Below are 18,670 nucleotides of genomic sequence, written 5' to 3'. Positions count from 1 at the left end.
TAAGCCGACATCAGGGCCAGGCCCCTGGTCCCACCAGCTCCAGCACTGCAGACAGGACATGAGCTCCCTCTGCCGTGAGAAGGGAGTTATGGGAAGCAGATAAACCACGTTTATGAAAAGCTGACAAGCAGGGGAACTTCAGAGCAGAAGATGGGGTGTTAGAAGATACACCAAAAAAACCCCCAAATATTTCTCCAGAGGGCTGAAGCTGGGTACAACTACTGAGACAATGCCTCAACCAAGTTTTGTTCAAGAGCTGATTAAAGAAAAGCTTGTAGTCCCTATGAAATCCATCAACCTTCAGCCACACACCTGCAAGAGATGAAGAGGAGCTGCTTGGGAAAACTGGTTAGCTAGTCGTAAAAAGAAATACCAGTACCCAGGTCACAGGGGTCTGAACAGGCCTGGCCTGTTTAAAACCAAAGCATGGAAGACTCTTACTAAAAGCAGAAGCAGCACATAGTTATCTTTATTGCCTGTGTAACACCTGCAGGAAGGGACAAACAGAACACAGTATAAATCCATGCACAACAGATACATAAATGTCTCTTAGAAATCTTTCAGAAGAAAAGGAGAAGAGTGTGAAAGTTGGTATCTCTAACTTCATGAGCTAGGTTTCTGATTTACAAGTTAACTTTTTTTAAAGCTGGTATTTTAAAATGGTATAGAAATGCTTCTTTACTTGAATACTAAGTGATTTAACTTATTTCACGATAAAAATATAGTTTAGTTCTATTAAATTTTCTTCTGAAAATAAATGTTTCTATTTTTCTGCTATGACAATAAATTACAATGTATCACAAATGTAGGCTTTAAGCAGATTTATAAATAAGCAGGAATTAAACATTCCACCTATAGTTTAACTGAATTCAAGGCATTTAGTAAGAGATAAGCTGAAGGTGCATTTATAATCCAAACTCAATTTATGAAAGTAAATACATGTAACTGAAGCAAATGTAATGGGATTTAATGCTGTGGTACTTGGATATAGGATAAGTATTCATGAATGATCTGTTCCTCCTCCTCCAGTGTTAAATCCAGATAATCTTCCTCGTGTTCAGGAATATCCTCTAGGATTTCATTGACAGCATCCGTCTCCATGTCTTCATCTGTTGGTGAACTAGAAGAACCTTCCAATAAAAAGCAGCAGCAGTGAATTCACCTCAAAGAATTTGGTACTTTCCCTCTTTTACCAGCATGACTGCTTTGCGAGTCTGTTACTGTAAGACTACCTCGTATTTAAAATTGCTCTGCAAAGGATATTGCAGGGTGGCCATTTTTTCCTATTACTTAAAGCTGTAGGAAAGCCTTTAGTTGTACAACAGGGATCTTTACAGCTCTGACAAATAACGGGAGAAAAAGTACATGCAAGTTTCCTCTTTGCTAAACAGCAAGTATCAACTACGGTTCTACCACATAAGGGACACGAGGATGGAGTATGTGGTCAAATCAGCTGACTGTACAGCACAGATTTGGAATAAAGTTCCTAGCGGTCAGAACCCAGATATTATCAAGCCAAAAAATCATCGTTATCAGTGGTAGGTTCAGGGAACACACTCCAGCAACTCAGTACTTGATCTCTGGAAGAGTACAGGCAAGGGGAGGTTGGTTTGTTTTTAAAGAGAAGTGGTGTGAGCCAGTACAATTAGATGGGAGAAACTGGAATGGCTTGTGGGCTAGAGAGGGCCCCGTGGTCCTCTCTGGGCAAGTGAAGACACAGAGACCTGAGGCCCCCAGCTTTGTGTGCCACAGCCACAGCCCGCTCTGCAGCCATTTGCTCTTAGCCCTTCCCAGGACCCCTCGGAAGGTCACCCTTTCCTCTGGGCTACATCCATCTTCAGCACTGCCTACAGCTGATACGTGTCCCTTACAGTCCTGCATACAGCAGTCGCTGCTTGCAGGGGCTTCTCGGGGGTAATGGGTGCCTTGCCTCTAACTCTGGTACTAGTAAAAGTAGTCTGGGGCATTATTCAAGGCCCTCTATCAGTATTAAAGCAGAAATCACTTAATCCTTTCGTAGAAAAGCCAGAACAGCCTTCCCCCTTCCCTGCTGTTGCATGTGACACTCTTACCTGCAGACTCTGTGGGTGAGTCTTTTGATGAAGCTGATTCCTCTGATGGACTGGACCCTTCTGGAGACAGCTGCAGTGAAGCAGGAAGAACTCCCCCATAATGAGCAAGGGTTTGGGAAGCTAAGTGGATATTGCCTTTAAAGACCTTTAAAGCTTGTTCTGCTGACTCACGGCTGAAACCCATATACATCAGCTGCAGGAGGGGGAAAAAAATAAAAATAAGTGTGGAGAAATCCAAGCTCATCCAGCACCAGGGTCTGACAGGAAACTGACTCTGCATCTGACAGTCATTCCTCTTGCACAGAGGAAAGTGGGGCATGCCAGGAATTCCAGGACACTGACTCTGGTTTACTGGAACAGTTAACAGGGCAGTGACCTATTAAAGGAATGGGGATCTTGAGAAGAATCAAGAGCCTCTTTTTTAATATCGGACCAATTCTTGTCTGTTTTTCAAAAGGAAACTCCAAAGCACTCCAGCACATCAGGAGTCTGCACATGCTGTTTACTTTTTCTAGACAACATCGTTTTCTTGCCTACTGGACATTAATTATGTAGCCACACAAACTACTGAAGAGCTTTTCAGACAGCCTATGGTGAGACACACAATCCAACTCTTTCCCTTGTGCATTGCAATGTTTAGAGACTTCAGTGAATTTCTCATTTGCTGTCTTTTTTGGGATAGAGCATTAGAATGCACAGACTTTGCTCCGCATCCATGTCTGACAGGTTGGTGTAATGGGCAGGAAATATGCACAAATTACATTTTAGCCTGGGTGTGATTTCACCATGGAGAGCAGATGCCAGACAGTTGAAGTGTCACCGCTTGAGTGACATGAGTCAAAGAATATTTGTACAGCTTTGCTTAAGGAAAACCTGGTGTGTTTGAAACCTTAATTCAGAAACAAGACAACAAACTCCTAAGAAAGCAAAGGGTCTAACTTACTTGATCAATACTTTCCTGGGAAACTTGGAACTGGTCCACAGCCACAGGATCATCATCATCATCATCATCTTCCAGCAATAACTCAGGATTGTCAAGAATAAACTACAATAAAGCAGAGAGATTGAAATAGAGCAAGAGAGAAAGAACAGTCCTTGGCATGAATGTATTTAGCCCAATAGTTGATATAACCAAACCTCAGCCAACTTAAGTGATATCTGATTCATCGGGTCAGGAAGTGGAAGTTCAGTTCCGAAAAGGTAGCTATGAACTAACAAATACAGACTACAGAAAATAAGAAACCGCCAAACAATAAATTAAAAAAGCAAACAAGTTTTTTTTGTACAAAAGTACTACTCCTGAAAATCACTTACCTTAAAGGCTTGGTCCAGGTTTCCTTGTGTATTATGAAGAGCTACCTGAGCAGCTCTCTCCGAGTAGCCCATACTTTTCAAGGTATTTATGTCTTCTAGTCGCTGCCTTCTTTTAGCTCTCTCCTCCCTCCTTATCTGTGCCTTTTCCTGCAAGAACACAGCCATTACTAAGCTCACTGCGCATGGGAATGCTTCAGCCTTACCCTGTACATGTAGAGTTTCTTGGATTTACTTCAAGTTTGAATCTCTTGAGGAAAAGGGAATTTTTGTTTTTTTAAATACAGACTGTGCTGCCAGACACCCGTTGCTAAATAAAGTTGCATTTCCATGAGCTAGCACTGTTGCCATACTTCCGCTCTGCAGATCAGATCTTATGCTATCACACTATTATAGGCCCTGTGTGGTAAGTGATAAACCTGTTTGGCAGATGGGCCTGTAGACAAGACTTGCCAAGGACATACAGTCAGAACTGGGCACGCAGCCAAGGAGTTCTGTTCAGCCCTTCTCTCGGCCATTTGACTCTTCCGTCCACATTTCACTGTCTGAAGTCTAGAAGTGCCACCTCAGCTTACCAAACCTAACTTCAGGCACTTCAGATCTGGACAACACTGACTTCACTTTAGCACAAAAAATCCTTCTCCCCTCCTGGATCTTCCAAGTCCAAAGCCATAATACAGTGTAGCTTGATGGTCACCCTTGCAGCACTTTATGGTGCAGTCTCTTGTCTTTCAGATCAGCCAAGCCCAGGAGTGACAGCTCGATCATGGTGGTTTTACTCCCATACAGAGCACTGCTGAGCAGCAAACACTGGTGCAAAGACTTCCTATGTGCCTCCATGGTACAACCACAGGTCTTTGGCTCTCTCATCCCATCTGTTTTGGGACAGAGCTTCCCTTGTTGTATTAACTTTTGGTTTCAAACTTGCAGCAACAGATGTCAAACTGTCAGTTACAGTAACAGTGCCAAAGCAGGATAATCAAAGTCCTTAATTTAGCACCATGTTGCACTAATCACACCAAACATGATCTTGTGGACACTCCAACTAATGTGATCCTTGACTGAATACTTCCACTGCACCATACCTCTCTCCTGTTGGTGATAAGATTGGCAGCATGCTCCACATTCCCATGGCATGCTCGCAGGGCAAGGCGAGCTTCCTGTTCGGAGAAACCCAGGAGTGACAGGCGATCAACTTTATCAGGATCTATGGACAGCTCTTCATATAAACGAGATGCCTGTATATAGAAAGAACAAAATGATACTACTTACACTGTTGCTAACATACAAACAAAAAAAAGTCTCCCTATTGTTCTGAGTAAGTGAAGAACAGGTGCAAGACAGCCCCAACACAGGAGCTAGTGTGAACGACTCAAGAATTCTACCTAATGGTGTCTTACCTTCTGAATATACTCAGCAGCCTCCTTTTCTCTGCCACTGTGATAGTGTCCGATCCCTTGAAGGAGGTAAAGTCGTAGAAATAAAACCTTCTCCCGACCATAGCTTCCCTGAAGAATTGTTTAAACAAGGTGGGAGGCACATGGGTAGAAGCATATGGTACAACATCAATTCGTTATCAACGGAACACTTTACGCATTTAAAGACAACATAATCACTAATATGTAACACCTGGTATGCAGATAAAGTATTACATCTAAAACACTGATGATGTCCATGCATATAAACACACGTTTGCCATGAACTTTTTGTCAAGTCCAATGCTCTCACTATGCCGACAATTACACAGCTAGATTACAGGCCGAGGAGACATGTGAAAACTTTAAACTTCTGAAAGTCAGTCTTGTAATACTTGAACAACAACTGAATACATGTAGAAAAAAAAGCCACCCTAATTAAATCAAAACTGGCATACTTTGATATCAATAAGTCTTTCATGGTTCTCCCCATAGCACCTCTGGAAGCATCGATGTGCTGTGGACAGCTTTTTCTCTGCATCATCCAGGCAGTCCAGCTGCTCCAGGCGGAAGTAGCACCACACTATATCCAGCTGCAGTACTGCATAGTTATCAACGGTATTCAGCAGTTCTGTGCTGCACTCACTGGAAAAATAAAACAATTACTGACTTTCTGGGAGGGTTGTTTATTTTTTCCCCACATGCTTTTTAACACTAATGAAACAACGTGCTAGAAGTATGCATACACATTTGAGGAAGGACACACTTCACATTTGAGGTAGGAAACTGAGGTCAGTGCAACTTTAATAAAGCACTGATCTCCCATCATATTCACTAATCCGTGGGGCACTAATGATAACATTACATTGCAAAGAATTATAGTAGTCACAACTCATTTTGTTACTATTTAAGACAGCATCTTTTTAAAAGCAGAATGGCATTAAACCCTGTGCAATCTTTGAGAGGACAGATATCAACTATGTACCTTAGTGCACATGAACATGCCAAGTTCTGTGCCAGTCTCCTTGCACACAGATGAGAAACAGATGGGGACAGTATTAGTTTTGGGGATCTCAAAAGAGCAATGTAGGGCTCTGACTGCTGACAGGAAACTAGTTCACCTGCAGAAACCCTGGTATGGTTACTCACCTCAGCTATCTGCTCCACCTTTTACAAGAAATAATTATTTCACCGAAGCAGTTGTAAATGAGTAGCCATAACTGTCTCAAGCTAATGCAATTTATAGACTAGTACATGAACATGGACAGTTTCTGTTTATGTTGATATGAAAGATTCAGTTGCCCAGTGGCAGTATCTATTTCAGCTGTTTTACATGAAGGCACTTGTCACTGCAGGTCAGAGCCTTGCCTGCTGTTTCCCATTTGCAGAGGGGGTGTGAAGTAATCTGCAGCAAAACAGGGCCTGACTTATATGCACAGGTAGAGCTAACGCTGTTCCTGTATTTGGTTGACGGTAAAGGAAAGAGACACAAGGACTCAAAAAGCTTCTTACCAGAAGTGTTTATCCGCATCCAACAAATATGGCAGTGCTATTTCATATTCTTTCTTCTTCATTAATGCTCTGCCCTTCTCATGATAACCCATTGCCAGCACAAGTGCCTAGAAAAAGATTGAGACTTCTTTTGCACCTCCCCAAATCACTTATAACTAAAAAGAAATATCTAGATAATCCATTAAGAGCCCCTGTTCTTCCTAGAAAAATATCACTGTATCAGTTCTGTAAGAGCAGTACTATTTCACGTTGCTTCATATTTTTCTCTCATCTGCTGACGTTAAAATATTGTCTGATTAAACACAGTGAATATTACTGACACATGAAATGCTGCACCAGGTTTATTTTAAGAATGCAACCCTAGATAGATTTTCAGTGACGAGTGATAAAGAGCTAAGCATTTTTCTGGGTACTACACTTCCCCACAGCATCCGATTTGTATTGCTTTGCTATTAAACCTATCTTGTAAAATCTAACAATTCACCTCCAGCAAAACCTCAGAACTGAAAATTAAATTTTGAACATGGCTAGAAAACACTCTAGTTCCTGCAGTATGACAAATGGAAATGTAAATATTTCTGGATAGAAACAACCTGCAATATTTCCTCTCACCCACGTTCAATACTGATGAAGTCTTGTGCACTTGAACATTTGATGCTTTAACTCTTCAGGTGGATTACTACTTTCAGCACTTAATCAGAATAGCGTGCATTGGGAGAATGGACAGTTGTTGTACCAATCATCCAGAAACTCCAGATGATGCAGAACACAGCAAGCCTCAGAAGAGGCTAGGGCAGCAGTTAGCACACGTTGGGGCCTACTCATTTCTTCCCAAGGTGTTATTTTCTAACTGGGTGTAATTCCAAGTATTTCTAAAGACTTCTATTTATCTTCAGAAAATCCAGCAATCTTAAAAGACAGCATCTATCACTATTCTTTTGCTTCAGCAGCCAACATCAGGTATGTCACTCCTACTGTTCAATCTGTGCACTCCTACCATTCCACCATTCAATCTATGCACCCAACCAAAGACATTTTCAGTTGAGAATGGGGAACTTTCTTGAATGGTGAACAAATTTAAAGTTTGAGAGGGGTCACAGTGCAAAAGAACTCAAAGCTATTTTAAAAGAGTCCGATTTTGAGAGACTCATCAAGTTTCCAACTGAAACTGAGGCCTAATGACCTATTTTCATGTTGTTCAAGGGCACACAAAATTTAAAATAGGTGCTAGGACATAACAAAGTTAAAGCTCATCTTAAAACACAAAAATAAGATATGGACCACACAGGCGTCAGTGCAAGATTAGACCTGCAATTAGATCAGCAATCAGAGGTCTGTCTCCAGATGACAGAGGTATCCCAATTGTAGAGTTCTACTTTATTTCAAAATTATTTCTATTAAGCAAACATCTACTGGACCCAGGGTTACATCCCCAAAAAAGTCTACTATTTCAATCCCATATTTGAAATGCTTCATGAATCAAGCTTTAAAAAGCCTTCTTAGTAGCTTTGTAAGATACTTTAACCTACTTTTTTAGCTTGAGGAGGAATCTTAATTGACCTTCCAGTCTGATTAGCTATATCTAGGTGTGGAACAGAATCTGGATCCAAGTACTCCTCTGAAACAAAGAAAAAACAATTTAAATTGTAAGTACCACCTTCCACAAAGTAACTCTGTTCTTGTAAGATTACATCAGTAAGTACATGGTTAAACAAAACAAACAACAAAAAAATCAGAATTACATATAAAGGCTGCATCTGCAGTTTTTTGGACATAACTACCAACAATAGCCCTGATCTGATAAACATGAGGAACTTTTAGAAAGGTCACTAAGGAAAAGGCCCTGTTCATCCAGAAATTTAGACACAATGTGAAAAGTTACATGAATTGTAAAGAATTTTTTGCAGAAGACAAAACACCTACATTTCACACAACAGAACATTTGAAATGCTTTATGAAATGAAACAAAGAATATTAAAAAAATGCACAACTGAGCACAGTTGATAAAACTGAAAAAAATACAGCTCAGTATTTTCCTTTTCCCACATCTTTAATGCTTATAACCAAACTATCAATTTTGTTTTCACTTCCATCTGATTTAAAATGAAAAGATGCTTTTCTTGTAAACAAAAGACAGTTAAGCAGGAGTTTACTGAGATTAAAAGCTTCTGCCCTGCAATTTTTCTCAAGATGAAACAAAAGGGTTGTTAAATCCTCTCCACACTTCACACAGAACCTTCAGCCTGTGAGCCCATTAGGGACTCCACTCTATACTTTGGCATTGTGCTATAACTGACAGTTAGTGGTAAATACCTTAAAGAGGCCCTATACAGGATTCAAGGGCTGGGGTCTAAATTACCCCTTAAGTCCATAAAAGGAATCGCTTCTTTCGTTCGTTTAAAATCTGATATTATAGTAAGACACAGGCTGTCACTGACCATTAAAAGAAGCTTTGTTCAAGTTCTTTTGCATTTGGCAGGAATTCATTACATATTCAGTTTCACTGTTGCTTGTTTGTGGATTTTTGAAACAATAAAATAGAGAAGTGATTTAAACTCACCATCTAGCAAAGCAATTCACAAACACAACCTCATTTTGAAAAATTATTACTGTTAAATTGACTATATCCTTTTAACTTAATCCACAGTTGCCAGCAATCAACATCAAATGCAATGAGAACAGAACAGCCACGTTACAGATGAGAATGACAAGTGAGCTGCTCTGCACAATGAAACCATGGTTACACACAGCCATATCTGAGGTAAAAAAAGTGTTAATGACTTATAATACATTATTCCACTGTGCTTATGTCTACAATAAATTTAAAGCCTGTTCTCAAGAGTCAGTCCCTTAACTGTCAAGTGCTAATTAAATAGTAATTGATTCATATTATAGCCTTCTGAAAGTGCCAAATGTTTTCTAGTGTTCTAGTTGTCTAAAAAGAGTTGAAGAGGAAGTTTTAGTCAACTTAAAACCCAGTTTTCAAGTAGGTAGAAACCTAGGAAAGTATAAACTGAAAACCAGCCGTGATACGGGCACTCTTCCATGTTGAAAGTCCAATGAGAAGATAATTTTTGATGCGCAAGAATTAATGAACACTCACCTCCCCCCCCGCCCCCAACCCCCTTTACCTCTCTCTGCTAGAATTTCTAAACCCTTCTTAGTTCTTTGCATCTTGTCATTTATTTCTTTTTCTTTCTTGCATTGAAGTTCTTCTTCCTGAACTCTTCTTTTAGTTTCCTCATCACTCTGTTCCAGTTGAAGTACCATCACTTTTGCATTGTGTGTTACACCCTGGTCCTCAAGGGTTTTGCCTACAATATAAGAGTATGATGAATACAATCCAAATACTGTATTTCTGAAAAGAGACCATTTTACCTTGTACTGCCATACATACTGGGGGGAAGCCAACATCCACAAACAAAACAACCTGAACAGCCCTTCGTCTTACTCATACTGTACTGAAGAACTACAGTAATTACTAGATTCAAGAACTCAATCAAAACCCCTGCCAATTACTAACATATTCAGCAGAAACTCAGAAATTAGCATCAGACCTGCATCTTAAAAGTGCTTTTTAAATGATTGGTATGTTTCTTTCCTTGTTTTTTTTCAAAGCATTCAAATAACACAATTGTTTCTACCTCAGTAAATTGACCTTCAGGCAAAAACTGGAATAACAACATGTCCAGGATCATACACAACAGTAATAGGACAGAAGAACTGGGAACTGAATACAAGTTCCTATTGTCAATTCCATGGCTCTAATTCTGACATATTCTAAGGGAAATATATGTCAGATGCTTAGGCCATCAATAAAGAGAAAGCTGTTGTTGTCACGTCCCACAACATGTCTGGCAAGTTGAACATATGTAAAGCATTACAAAAAGTTTTTGAATGTGCTGTTATATAGCACGGTTTTTGAGGAAATTTAGGGTTCCTCTTAAATATGCGATTTCAGTATTTCAATGCTTGAAAAATGGATTTTCAACATTTATCACAGGATTCCTATAACTGCTCTAAGAATTCTGATCATTATAATTTATTGCATTTCCTGTAGAGCAGAGCCTGACAAACATAACTGCTATTCCTTGGGAATTTCTGAAATTAACAGAGTTGCAAGAAATTTGTCTTCCGAGAATCAGTAAACTAGAAAATTATCATAAAAATATACTCAACTAGAGATACATACCCAGGTCAAGCTGCTTCTTATTTATGATTATTTTGATAGCATTTTCTTTTAATGCATGCTCCTGTGCTATCCTGTGAAACAAACAATTTTATCCATGCATATAAATTTGTATTTCTGTTAGAATAGCAATAAACTTAAGAATGAGTATGTTCATAACTACCTTAAAACTTCTGCTATAAAGGCTGCTAGAAGTAAAATATCATCTGAAAGCTTTGTATACTATACAGGGAAAGTGTGTGATATAGAAAGGGAAAAAGGAAAACAGAAGAGAATCTGATTTTATTAGGCTTAAAAACACAAAAGGAAGAGAAGCTAACGTTTGCTGTTCAGAAGACCTGCTTAGTTACAGAATTGGAAGACTGATCATTAGTGCCTTCTCAGGTTTTCTATCTGTTAAACCACAGCTTATTACATGAAGAACTGCCCTACAGGGACCTGGACATCTTATTCAGACATACTGCTAAGAAAAAGCTTAATCAAACAAATAGTGCTCTGTTTGTCTTTTAGAGAAGAACCAAGAGTGATTACACTTACTGTGATCTGAGCTCCTTGCCTGTGATGAACAGGTTAGTTTCCAGTGGGATCTTTCTGCTCTGTAGTAATTATATTGGGTGGGGGAAAGGAAGAGGGAAGGTAAAAAGCATGATATCAAGATACGCAGGACATTTTCTTATTTAATTGTTTTACAACAGCTACAATTTCTTTTTCAAATAATAATCATGTTAACAGGGCTATGATTGGGCATACATAATAGTAATTTCCATGTAGCGAGTCTTGTACTTGCTATACAGTGCTAAAAATAAGCCTTATAACAGCAGAAGATTCAGAATTAGATAAATCTAAATTCAGAACCAAACAATTTAAACTGACTAATTTAATTATGCACTTCCAATCTTAACTCTGCTTTGTAATTATGCCACTCACCTGTGACTGGCTAAGTTATGATTAATTCCTATTAGTGTCTCTGGTCCCAGATTAGATAAACTGGAATTTTAAATTAATTAATTCCCCTATGCCCAGTAGCATTGTAAAGAGGAATTATGAAGCTATTTGTTTTAACTGCATGGCAATCACTTAACACTCTCTACCCTTTAGCCCATCACATTCCCTGGTAATTATTTTTCTCTACAAGAGAGTACCATTATGACTATGCTGTGTTTTTGCAAGTATTCAGTTAAAAAAAAAAAGAAAACAACCAAAAAGCCTTCTGAAGCATAGGTTTCCATCTAAGATCTTCTGGGAAAAAAAAATTAAAACTGCCCTTTTCCAGAGTGAACATTTACTTCTTATGCCAGTAAGATGACTACAACCCTTAAGTGTCCCTAAATAATGAAGTTCTTCACTGTTATCAGAGTGGATGAAGACACACACCATCGGGGAAGATGCTGCTCCTGCACATGATCAAAACTAGGAAGTGATTGGAGAGAGCTGTTGTGCTTGCTAGAAACTGTTTTTAAGAGGTAAATATTCCCAAGTTAAGAGGCCTTCTATTAGTAAGAACCTAACCAAGGGCCTGCTCTCTGTCCTGTGACCAACCTGCACAGCACCCTTCACAGCCATATGGTTGAATCCTCTCAACCTTCAAAGCAGAGTAGCCGTATCCAAAATGCCATTTAAGACCGGTCCCTGGCCCACGTCAGCCCTCATGCTGTGCCAGGGCACTGCTTGGCAGGATACCAGGCAGCCTGGGCTGAACTGCATCAGAGCTGACGCTAACAGCTGGATGGTACAGATGTTCAAACAGGGGCCAGCCTGTCCCCCACCTGTTTAGCTGACTAGGGTAGATGTAGCCACAGGACCTGGTGTGGTGACCAGTCTGACACTGTTTTAATTAGATTCATGTCATTATTCTGGTGTATTTTATGTGTGGAACTATAGGTTGAAGTTTGGCTTTAAAAGGGCAAGACTTAATTCAGTTCTGCCTTCGTGAAGCTTTTAGGAGCCTGACTTAGAAGAGAACAGATGAGTACCACCACAACAGAAAATTCTGCTTCTCATTTCCAAGTTCAAACACTGGACACACTTATTTTAAAGTAAGTGTAGTTAACTGCCTGGGCTGGAATAGTTACACAAGGATAATGCCATCACTAAAGGAGTTCCTTTCAACGTTGTCATCTTAGGCCATGTATGGCTGATACCAAGTTCAAGTTGTTTATTGCACTTAAAGGGATTTTTTAAAAAATTAAAGCTGTCATTTAAACAAAAGCTGTGGTAATAGAGTGATATTCATATGCTAATTCAACTTCAGGTATTCTACAGCTGAAAAAATACACCTGCTCTTTACTGCTAATGTGAACAGTCCCATCAGAAGGAATCACACTAAACTGGACAGACACTTAAATCTAATTTACTTTTCTTAACTGAAAGACAATTTCTCATTACATCCTAAGTGGAAGACAATTACCGATCTCCTTTGCTATGATATTCCCACCTACCTGGGAAGCTGAAATATACCTCAGTTAACTCCCTCCCCCCCTATTTTATATACCTAACACGGATCTCTTATATGAACCTGAAAAAGCTGAATAAGTGAAAGTATTTGCATTAGATACATATCTAGAACTCAAAAGACCATCAAAGTAAAGCTACTTATCCTGATTTTTCTGCAATGTCACTTACTTTTCTACGGGGCAGATAAATATCAAGTCTCGCAATCCCAGTCACTTTAAAATTTTCATTTCCTGTTCCACGCTCAATTGCTTTACACCGTATTTCTTCAAGCATATTCTCTACATCATTCTCATTGATATTCAGCTTGGATGAGTATTTTTGTACAAGCTCCTAAGAAAACAGCAAGAAAAACTGGGAAAATGCACCAGCACTATGACATGGAAGATGCACGACATCAACTCAGAGAGAATATTTACCTTCATCTCTTTACCAGCTTCTTTTTTATCATTTGTATATGGTGGTTTCCATAGCTGAATTTTGTCCTCTCTTAAGCAACTTGTCAGTTTTGCTATTAAATACTTCTTTTGCGCCATTCTTTAAAAACAAAAGCACAATTGGAAGGGCAAAGAAAGACAAATAATCAATCTTTTAATATAGCTTGCCTGTACTAAGATACTGTACTTTTTCAAGAAGTCCAAGTGACATTTTGGAATTCCGCCAAAAAAGTTGAGTATAAAATGCATTCTGTGCATTTTGGTGGGGAGGGGAACCTGAGTCCAAACTATTATAAAAAATTGGAAAGGGTGTGAAACCTGGATTAGAGCAGAGATAATTCAGAAGCAACCTGCATTGGTCCTTGCCATTTCAAGAGAACATAAACCTCTTCCTAACCCCTCACATGACCTGGAATTGCAGAAGGTGCCAATTCATCAAAATCCACGATTTTATTCTGCCCTGCCCTGGAAAGGATGGCTCACCCCCTCTAGAACACACCCTTGCTATACCTCTGCCTTCCTGCTTCTCTCACTTCCCTACTTTACAGCCTTTTTACACCAGTGGATGGTTGAACATGAACTATTACCCTCTTTGGGAGGACATCTCAGAACCACAAGCTCCACCTTGAGAAGACATTAAGGTAAAGTTCACAGCCCTCTAGCAAACTGAGATAAGCTAGAGCACAAAGAGCTAAGAGCAGACCACGATCTATGCCTCCCCTCCCCATTCTCAACCACTTCTCAGGTAAACAAGTTCAACAGTATCACCAAATGCTCTTGTAAAATTCTGGTAACACAACAATGGAATAGCAGGGTGTCACTTTTCATAATCCAAGAGACACTCTTCCCACTCCCACTGCAAAGCTAAAAAAGACACATGGGGCACAAGCAACATACAGTGCAGAGGCTGAGATCAGAGATAAAGTAAATCTGCAGCAGCCATTAAATTACCCATCACTGGGGAGATGATGACAGTGAGGTAAGAGTTTAGGCTGAATTCATCACCAAAAGTTATTCTCACTGAGCTCAGAGAAAGTAGCAACCACTGAATCAACATGCCACTGAAAAAAAATCAAAACAAGAAATAGGGAAGGCAGAGAGAAGGCAAGCAAAGGCAGATGCAGTGATCTCGACAGAAGAAAAAAAAAGAATATGTATATATTAAAGCATGGAAGACTTTTGGCTCTTGGACACTGAATCATATGGAAGATGACATCCTTAATTTATACAGAAAAGCATTTAAAATGTTGGCATATATGCACTAAAGTTGGCACTAAACTTTGATTAATCTGTTTCACTTTTCTTTCAGAGTGGTTTCCTTTTCTCACTCTTGCCTATTAGCAAGTAGCTCCCAGGAGAAATGGGGACAGAAAAGCAGAATCAAACATTTCTATCCATTTTTCCAGTTTCAAAGACTGTTACTTGCTCACAAAAACTCTACTTGAGAGCAAAAAAATCTATAGGCAAACATCCAATGTGTGGTAAGTTTACTGGTTAACCTTACCTCAACCCCAGCTTTAGCGAGCTACAAAGAATCTTTCAACGCTGCAAAGACAATAGTCTCTTCTAAAGAGGAGTCAGAAGGATTAACTGAGCAAGGGGATGGTTTAACAATCCTTCCTGAATGATTGCTATAGTCTGCATAGTCTGTCCAAACTTGGAGAGACACCATGCATTCTTTTTTTTGCTGTTGTTATTTTAGGGCCAAGGCAAAACATGGCATGTGCAAGGCAGAAAGCAACAAACATGCTCAGTTCTCAAAATATTGTGCTGAAGTTACTAACACAGCTTTCCCCCTTTTCCAAAACATGCCAGGCAATTCTCAGGAACAACCTGTAACTATCATTATCCCACTTTTTGGTTATGCTGAAGAACCATTTTATAGTTATAATTCTACTCAACATTAACTTAAGAAGCAAAAAAGGCATCCATAGCTTTGGGATACGCAGATAAAGGCTAAAATTGCAACTGACACTTAAGACTATGAATTGTAAATATGAGTGGCATTTATAAACTGGTCATTCATCTTTTTAATCAATACTATTTATAGTTTTGTAAGTTTTTCTTACTAAGCTATTAAACCAGAGTCTCCAATTATTCTTTCCAACTCTCTAATAATAAAAAAAAAATTTGCTTTCACAAACACAAAAGCTATCACTTAATATGTAACACTTCCAACATTTAGCATAAATTCCTGTTTCACCGTAACTAAATTGCAAAAGAATCCTTAGCAAAAAAATGTATGGCTTACTTTTCCATCAGCGAACACCAGCAAGTGCTCCTGACACAATTTCACTTTCAGTAAGTTTAAAGGGACTTTCTCAAAACTAATTTGAGTAAACAATCAGGGGTATTTCCCAAGGGCCATTTTGAATGCAAGACTGAGTTTCTGTAACTAAAATGTCATCCTCTAAAGCCAGTTAGCCTTATATATGACTAAAACAATTATAGAAATAAGGTTCAAAAGCCAAATTTCTGATAGAAGGAATAGAGGATTCACAGAATGGTTTACTAATAAAGCAGTATCCATTAATTTTTCATAAAGACAAGGAGGAAAGCTACCTGCCACAACTATGATACATCCCTCCAGGGCTAAAGGAGGGGTAAGAGACGGAAGCAGCTTCATATGCCAAACCACGAGCCAGAAGCTCAAGGAAAAGATGGAAATCCAAACCCTGTCAGGCCCAGCCCGAGGTCCTGGGATGTCCTCAGCGCCCCCCCCCCAAGTCTCTCCCCTATCACGACAGCACCGAGACCACAAGTCACTGGTGTCACCAGGGCAGTTTAAACACGGCCAAGAAGTCGCCGCCCTTTCCACGCGCCTCCAAAACACGGCGGCTGGCGAGCACCCGGCAGCCACAGCAGGAGCCTCCCACGGCAGCAGCGGAGCTGGGGCACCCAACCTCCGCTCCGCGGCGGGCAACCGCGAGGTGGGAAGCAGCTAGGCCAAGCAGGCACCGCTCGGAGGGGGCGGCCGGAGGAGCACTCCCCGGCACACCTCCGGGACGGGGCTCCCGCCGCTCGGGCACCCACCTGCGCCCCGCGGCGGAGGCCGGGCCTCGGGGCCCAGGCAGTCTCGGAGGGGAACCCGGGCCCTCACGCAGCTGCTCCCCACCCCAAGCTCCTTCACAGGCCCGGCGCGGGGGCTGGCGGGGGCCGCCCTCCCTGAGGCGAAGGAGCCGGGAGCGGCCGGGCCGGCACCTCAGTGCTGAGCAGCGGCCGGGGCGGGGAGGGGAGGGGGAGGCCGAGGCACAAGCCCCGCCCCCGCAGCGCTGCCGCGCGCTTACCTGCGCGGCCGCCGCTCGCCTTCCGGGGGTGGGCGGGGCTTGGGGCACGTCACAGCAGCCGCGTCCTGTCGGGGAGAGGCAGGTTCCTACGGAAGCCCGGAAGGCTCATGCTAACAGGAGCCAAGGGGGAATTCGTCACGTGGTTGAAGCCACGCTCCGCCCGCCATCTTAGCGTCCTGCCCTGGGAGAGGTGGTTGTTGGTTTTGTTTGGCTCGGTGGCAGGCGCTTGGCTGCCTGAGTGACTTTCCCTCCTAGAAGGGGTGGGAGCCTGGAGGAGGTCGAGTGCGCTACAGCCTTGCCGTTAGTGAGGCAAAAGGGCCTGAAATGCCTGTTAGTGCTGAGAAGGAGCATTCCCCAAAGGTTGGGGTGCTGTGAAAGGTGCCAGGCAAAGCTCCACGTGAGATTTTTTTCCTGTGCTCTTTCAGAGCAGTAGTGTTCAGGGTGAGCTTTTGTGTTTGGGCTTATATTTCCTCTTCAGGGGTGGTGGGCAGGTTCTACCCTCTTTGTTGTAGGATTGTTAAAAGCTAACCTGGGTTCAGAGGCTGGGCAGTGAAAATACATGGTAGGAAGAACAATCTGGTACTGAACACCACTTCAAGCTGAGATGTGGCTGCAGTGTCACTTCTGATGGCATAGTCCTATAATGGCCTAGAGTGGGAATAGGGTATGAGGCTACACAGACATTTGACTGTACAATGTAGGCTGCTGAATGTATTTCTGTGTGAGGCCTTCAAAGAGTTGGAGTTTGTTCTTGGAATCTTTCTGGTGCCTGTAAAAGATGCGAGCGTGCTTCTAATGAGTCACACCAGAAATAATTAACTTGTGGGTTAATTCTTGTATGTGACCCTCCTTGTTAATGTGACCCTTCTTGTATGTGACCCTTCACCCTGGTGAAGGGTCTGGAGCACATGTCATACGAGGAGCGGCTGAGGGAACTGGGGTTGTTTAGTCTGGAGAAGAGGAGGCTGAGGGGAGAACTCATCGCCCTCTACAACTACCTGAAAGGAGGTTGCAGAGAGCTGGGGATGAGCCTCTTTAACCAAGTAATGAGTGATAAGACAAGAGGTAATGGCCTCAAGTTGCGCCAGGGAAGGTTTAGACTGGATATTAGGAAGCATTTCTTTACAGATTGGGTTGTTAGGCGTTGGAATGGGCTGCCCAGGGAGGTGGTGGAGTCCCCATCCCTGGAGGTGTTTAAGAGTCGGGTTGACATAGTGCTGAGGGATATGGTGTAGTTGGAAACTGCCAATGCTAGGTTAAAGGTTGGACTAGATGATCTTCAAGGTCCTTTCCAACCTAGACGATTCTGTGATTCTGTGACCAGCTGTCCCAGCAGCAAAGGGATTTTATTCTAACCACTCTGATGCATGACTGAAATCATTGCACTGGAGTATTACTCCAGAATGGACGGATCTGCAGGACTGTCCTTATGTAAAATGTTTTGCTTAGTTCTGAAAAGTGGGGGTGCTGCATACTGCAGCTTTGGAAATGGGAACCTCACAGGTGTCATGAACTTGTAAACAAGACACTGAACTAGAATTTCAGGATTCCAGGCTCTGCTGTGTGCATTAAATCAGTCAAGTTTGCCTACTGATAAAACAAGGGTAAACTTGCTTTTATGGCAGTCTTGAGTTCAGTGCTTGAAACTTAGGTAAAGGTATGGTAACAGAGTGATAAAAGTTACTGCCCATGATTGCCGAACATGAAAAAGATACCAATAAAGGGTTTTGAAAATCAGGTGTACTTGAGAACTGGGACGTCCTAATATTTGAAGTTTCCCATTTTTTTCTCGTGTTTCCCTGTTTCATTTTTCCTACAGCTCCTTTAGGAAAAAAAAAAATAATTCTCATTAGACAATGTGCCTGTGTAATATTTCAGTCTCTTGAAATGTACGTATAGCAGCTTTTCTCATAATGATTCCACTAACAAATCAAAATTTACTGAAATTGTTCTTCCATAATGTCCTCGGGAATTAAATTGAAAGACTTCTCTTGAG

General features: G+C 41.2%; 1 protein-coding gene across 2 annotated transcripts; it reads right to left on the bottom strand.

Annotated features, from left to right (window-relative positions):
• Positions 1–441: 441 nt before the first annotated feature.
• On the bottom strand, positions 442–16,760 carry NUB1 (negative regulator of ubiquitin like proteins 1). 2 transcript variants are annotated; one of them, XM_074831084.1, is made up of 15 exons: positions 16,675–16,760; positions 13,370–13,487; positions 13,122–13,283; positions 11,037–11,095; positions 10,503–10,573; positions 9,442–9,624; positions 7,840–7,928; positions 6,311–6,417; positions 5,257–5,443; positions 4,784–4,891; positions 4,469–4,621; positions 3,387–3,533; positions 3,016–3,117; positions 2,073–2,265; positions 442–1,130 (listed from the first exon to the last, which is right to left on the bottom strand). In XM_074831084.1, the coding sequence occupies exons 2-15, from the start codon at positions 13,484–13,486 to the stop codon at positions 967–969; spliced, it is 1,842 nt and encodes a 613-aa protein (XP_074687185.1). In that variant the 5' UTR covers position 13,487; positions 16,675–16,760; the 3' UTR covers positions 442–966. The 2 variants fall into 2 exon arrangements, with proteins under 2 accessions (XP_074687185.1, XP_074687194.1); XM_074831093.1 differs by lacking the exon at positions 16,675–16,760 and adding an exon at positions 16,421–16,628.
• Between the last annotated feature and the right edge of the window lie 1,910 nt (positions 16,761–18,670).

The sequence above is a fragment of the Strix aluco genome, chromosome 1 (genome assembly GCF_031877795.1).
Source record: "Strix aluco isolate bStrAlu1 chromosome 1, bStrAlu1.hap1, whole genome shotgun sequence".
In the NCBI taxonomy this organism is placed as follows: Eukaryota; Metazoa; Chordata; class Aves; order Strigiformes; family Strigidae; genus Strix; species Strix aluco.
Note: the sequence above shows the minus strand (reverse complement) of the source record. Positions and strands in the feature narration are given on the sequence as shown.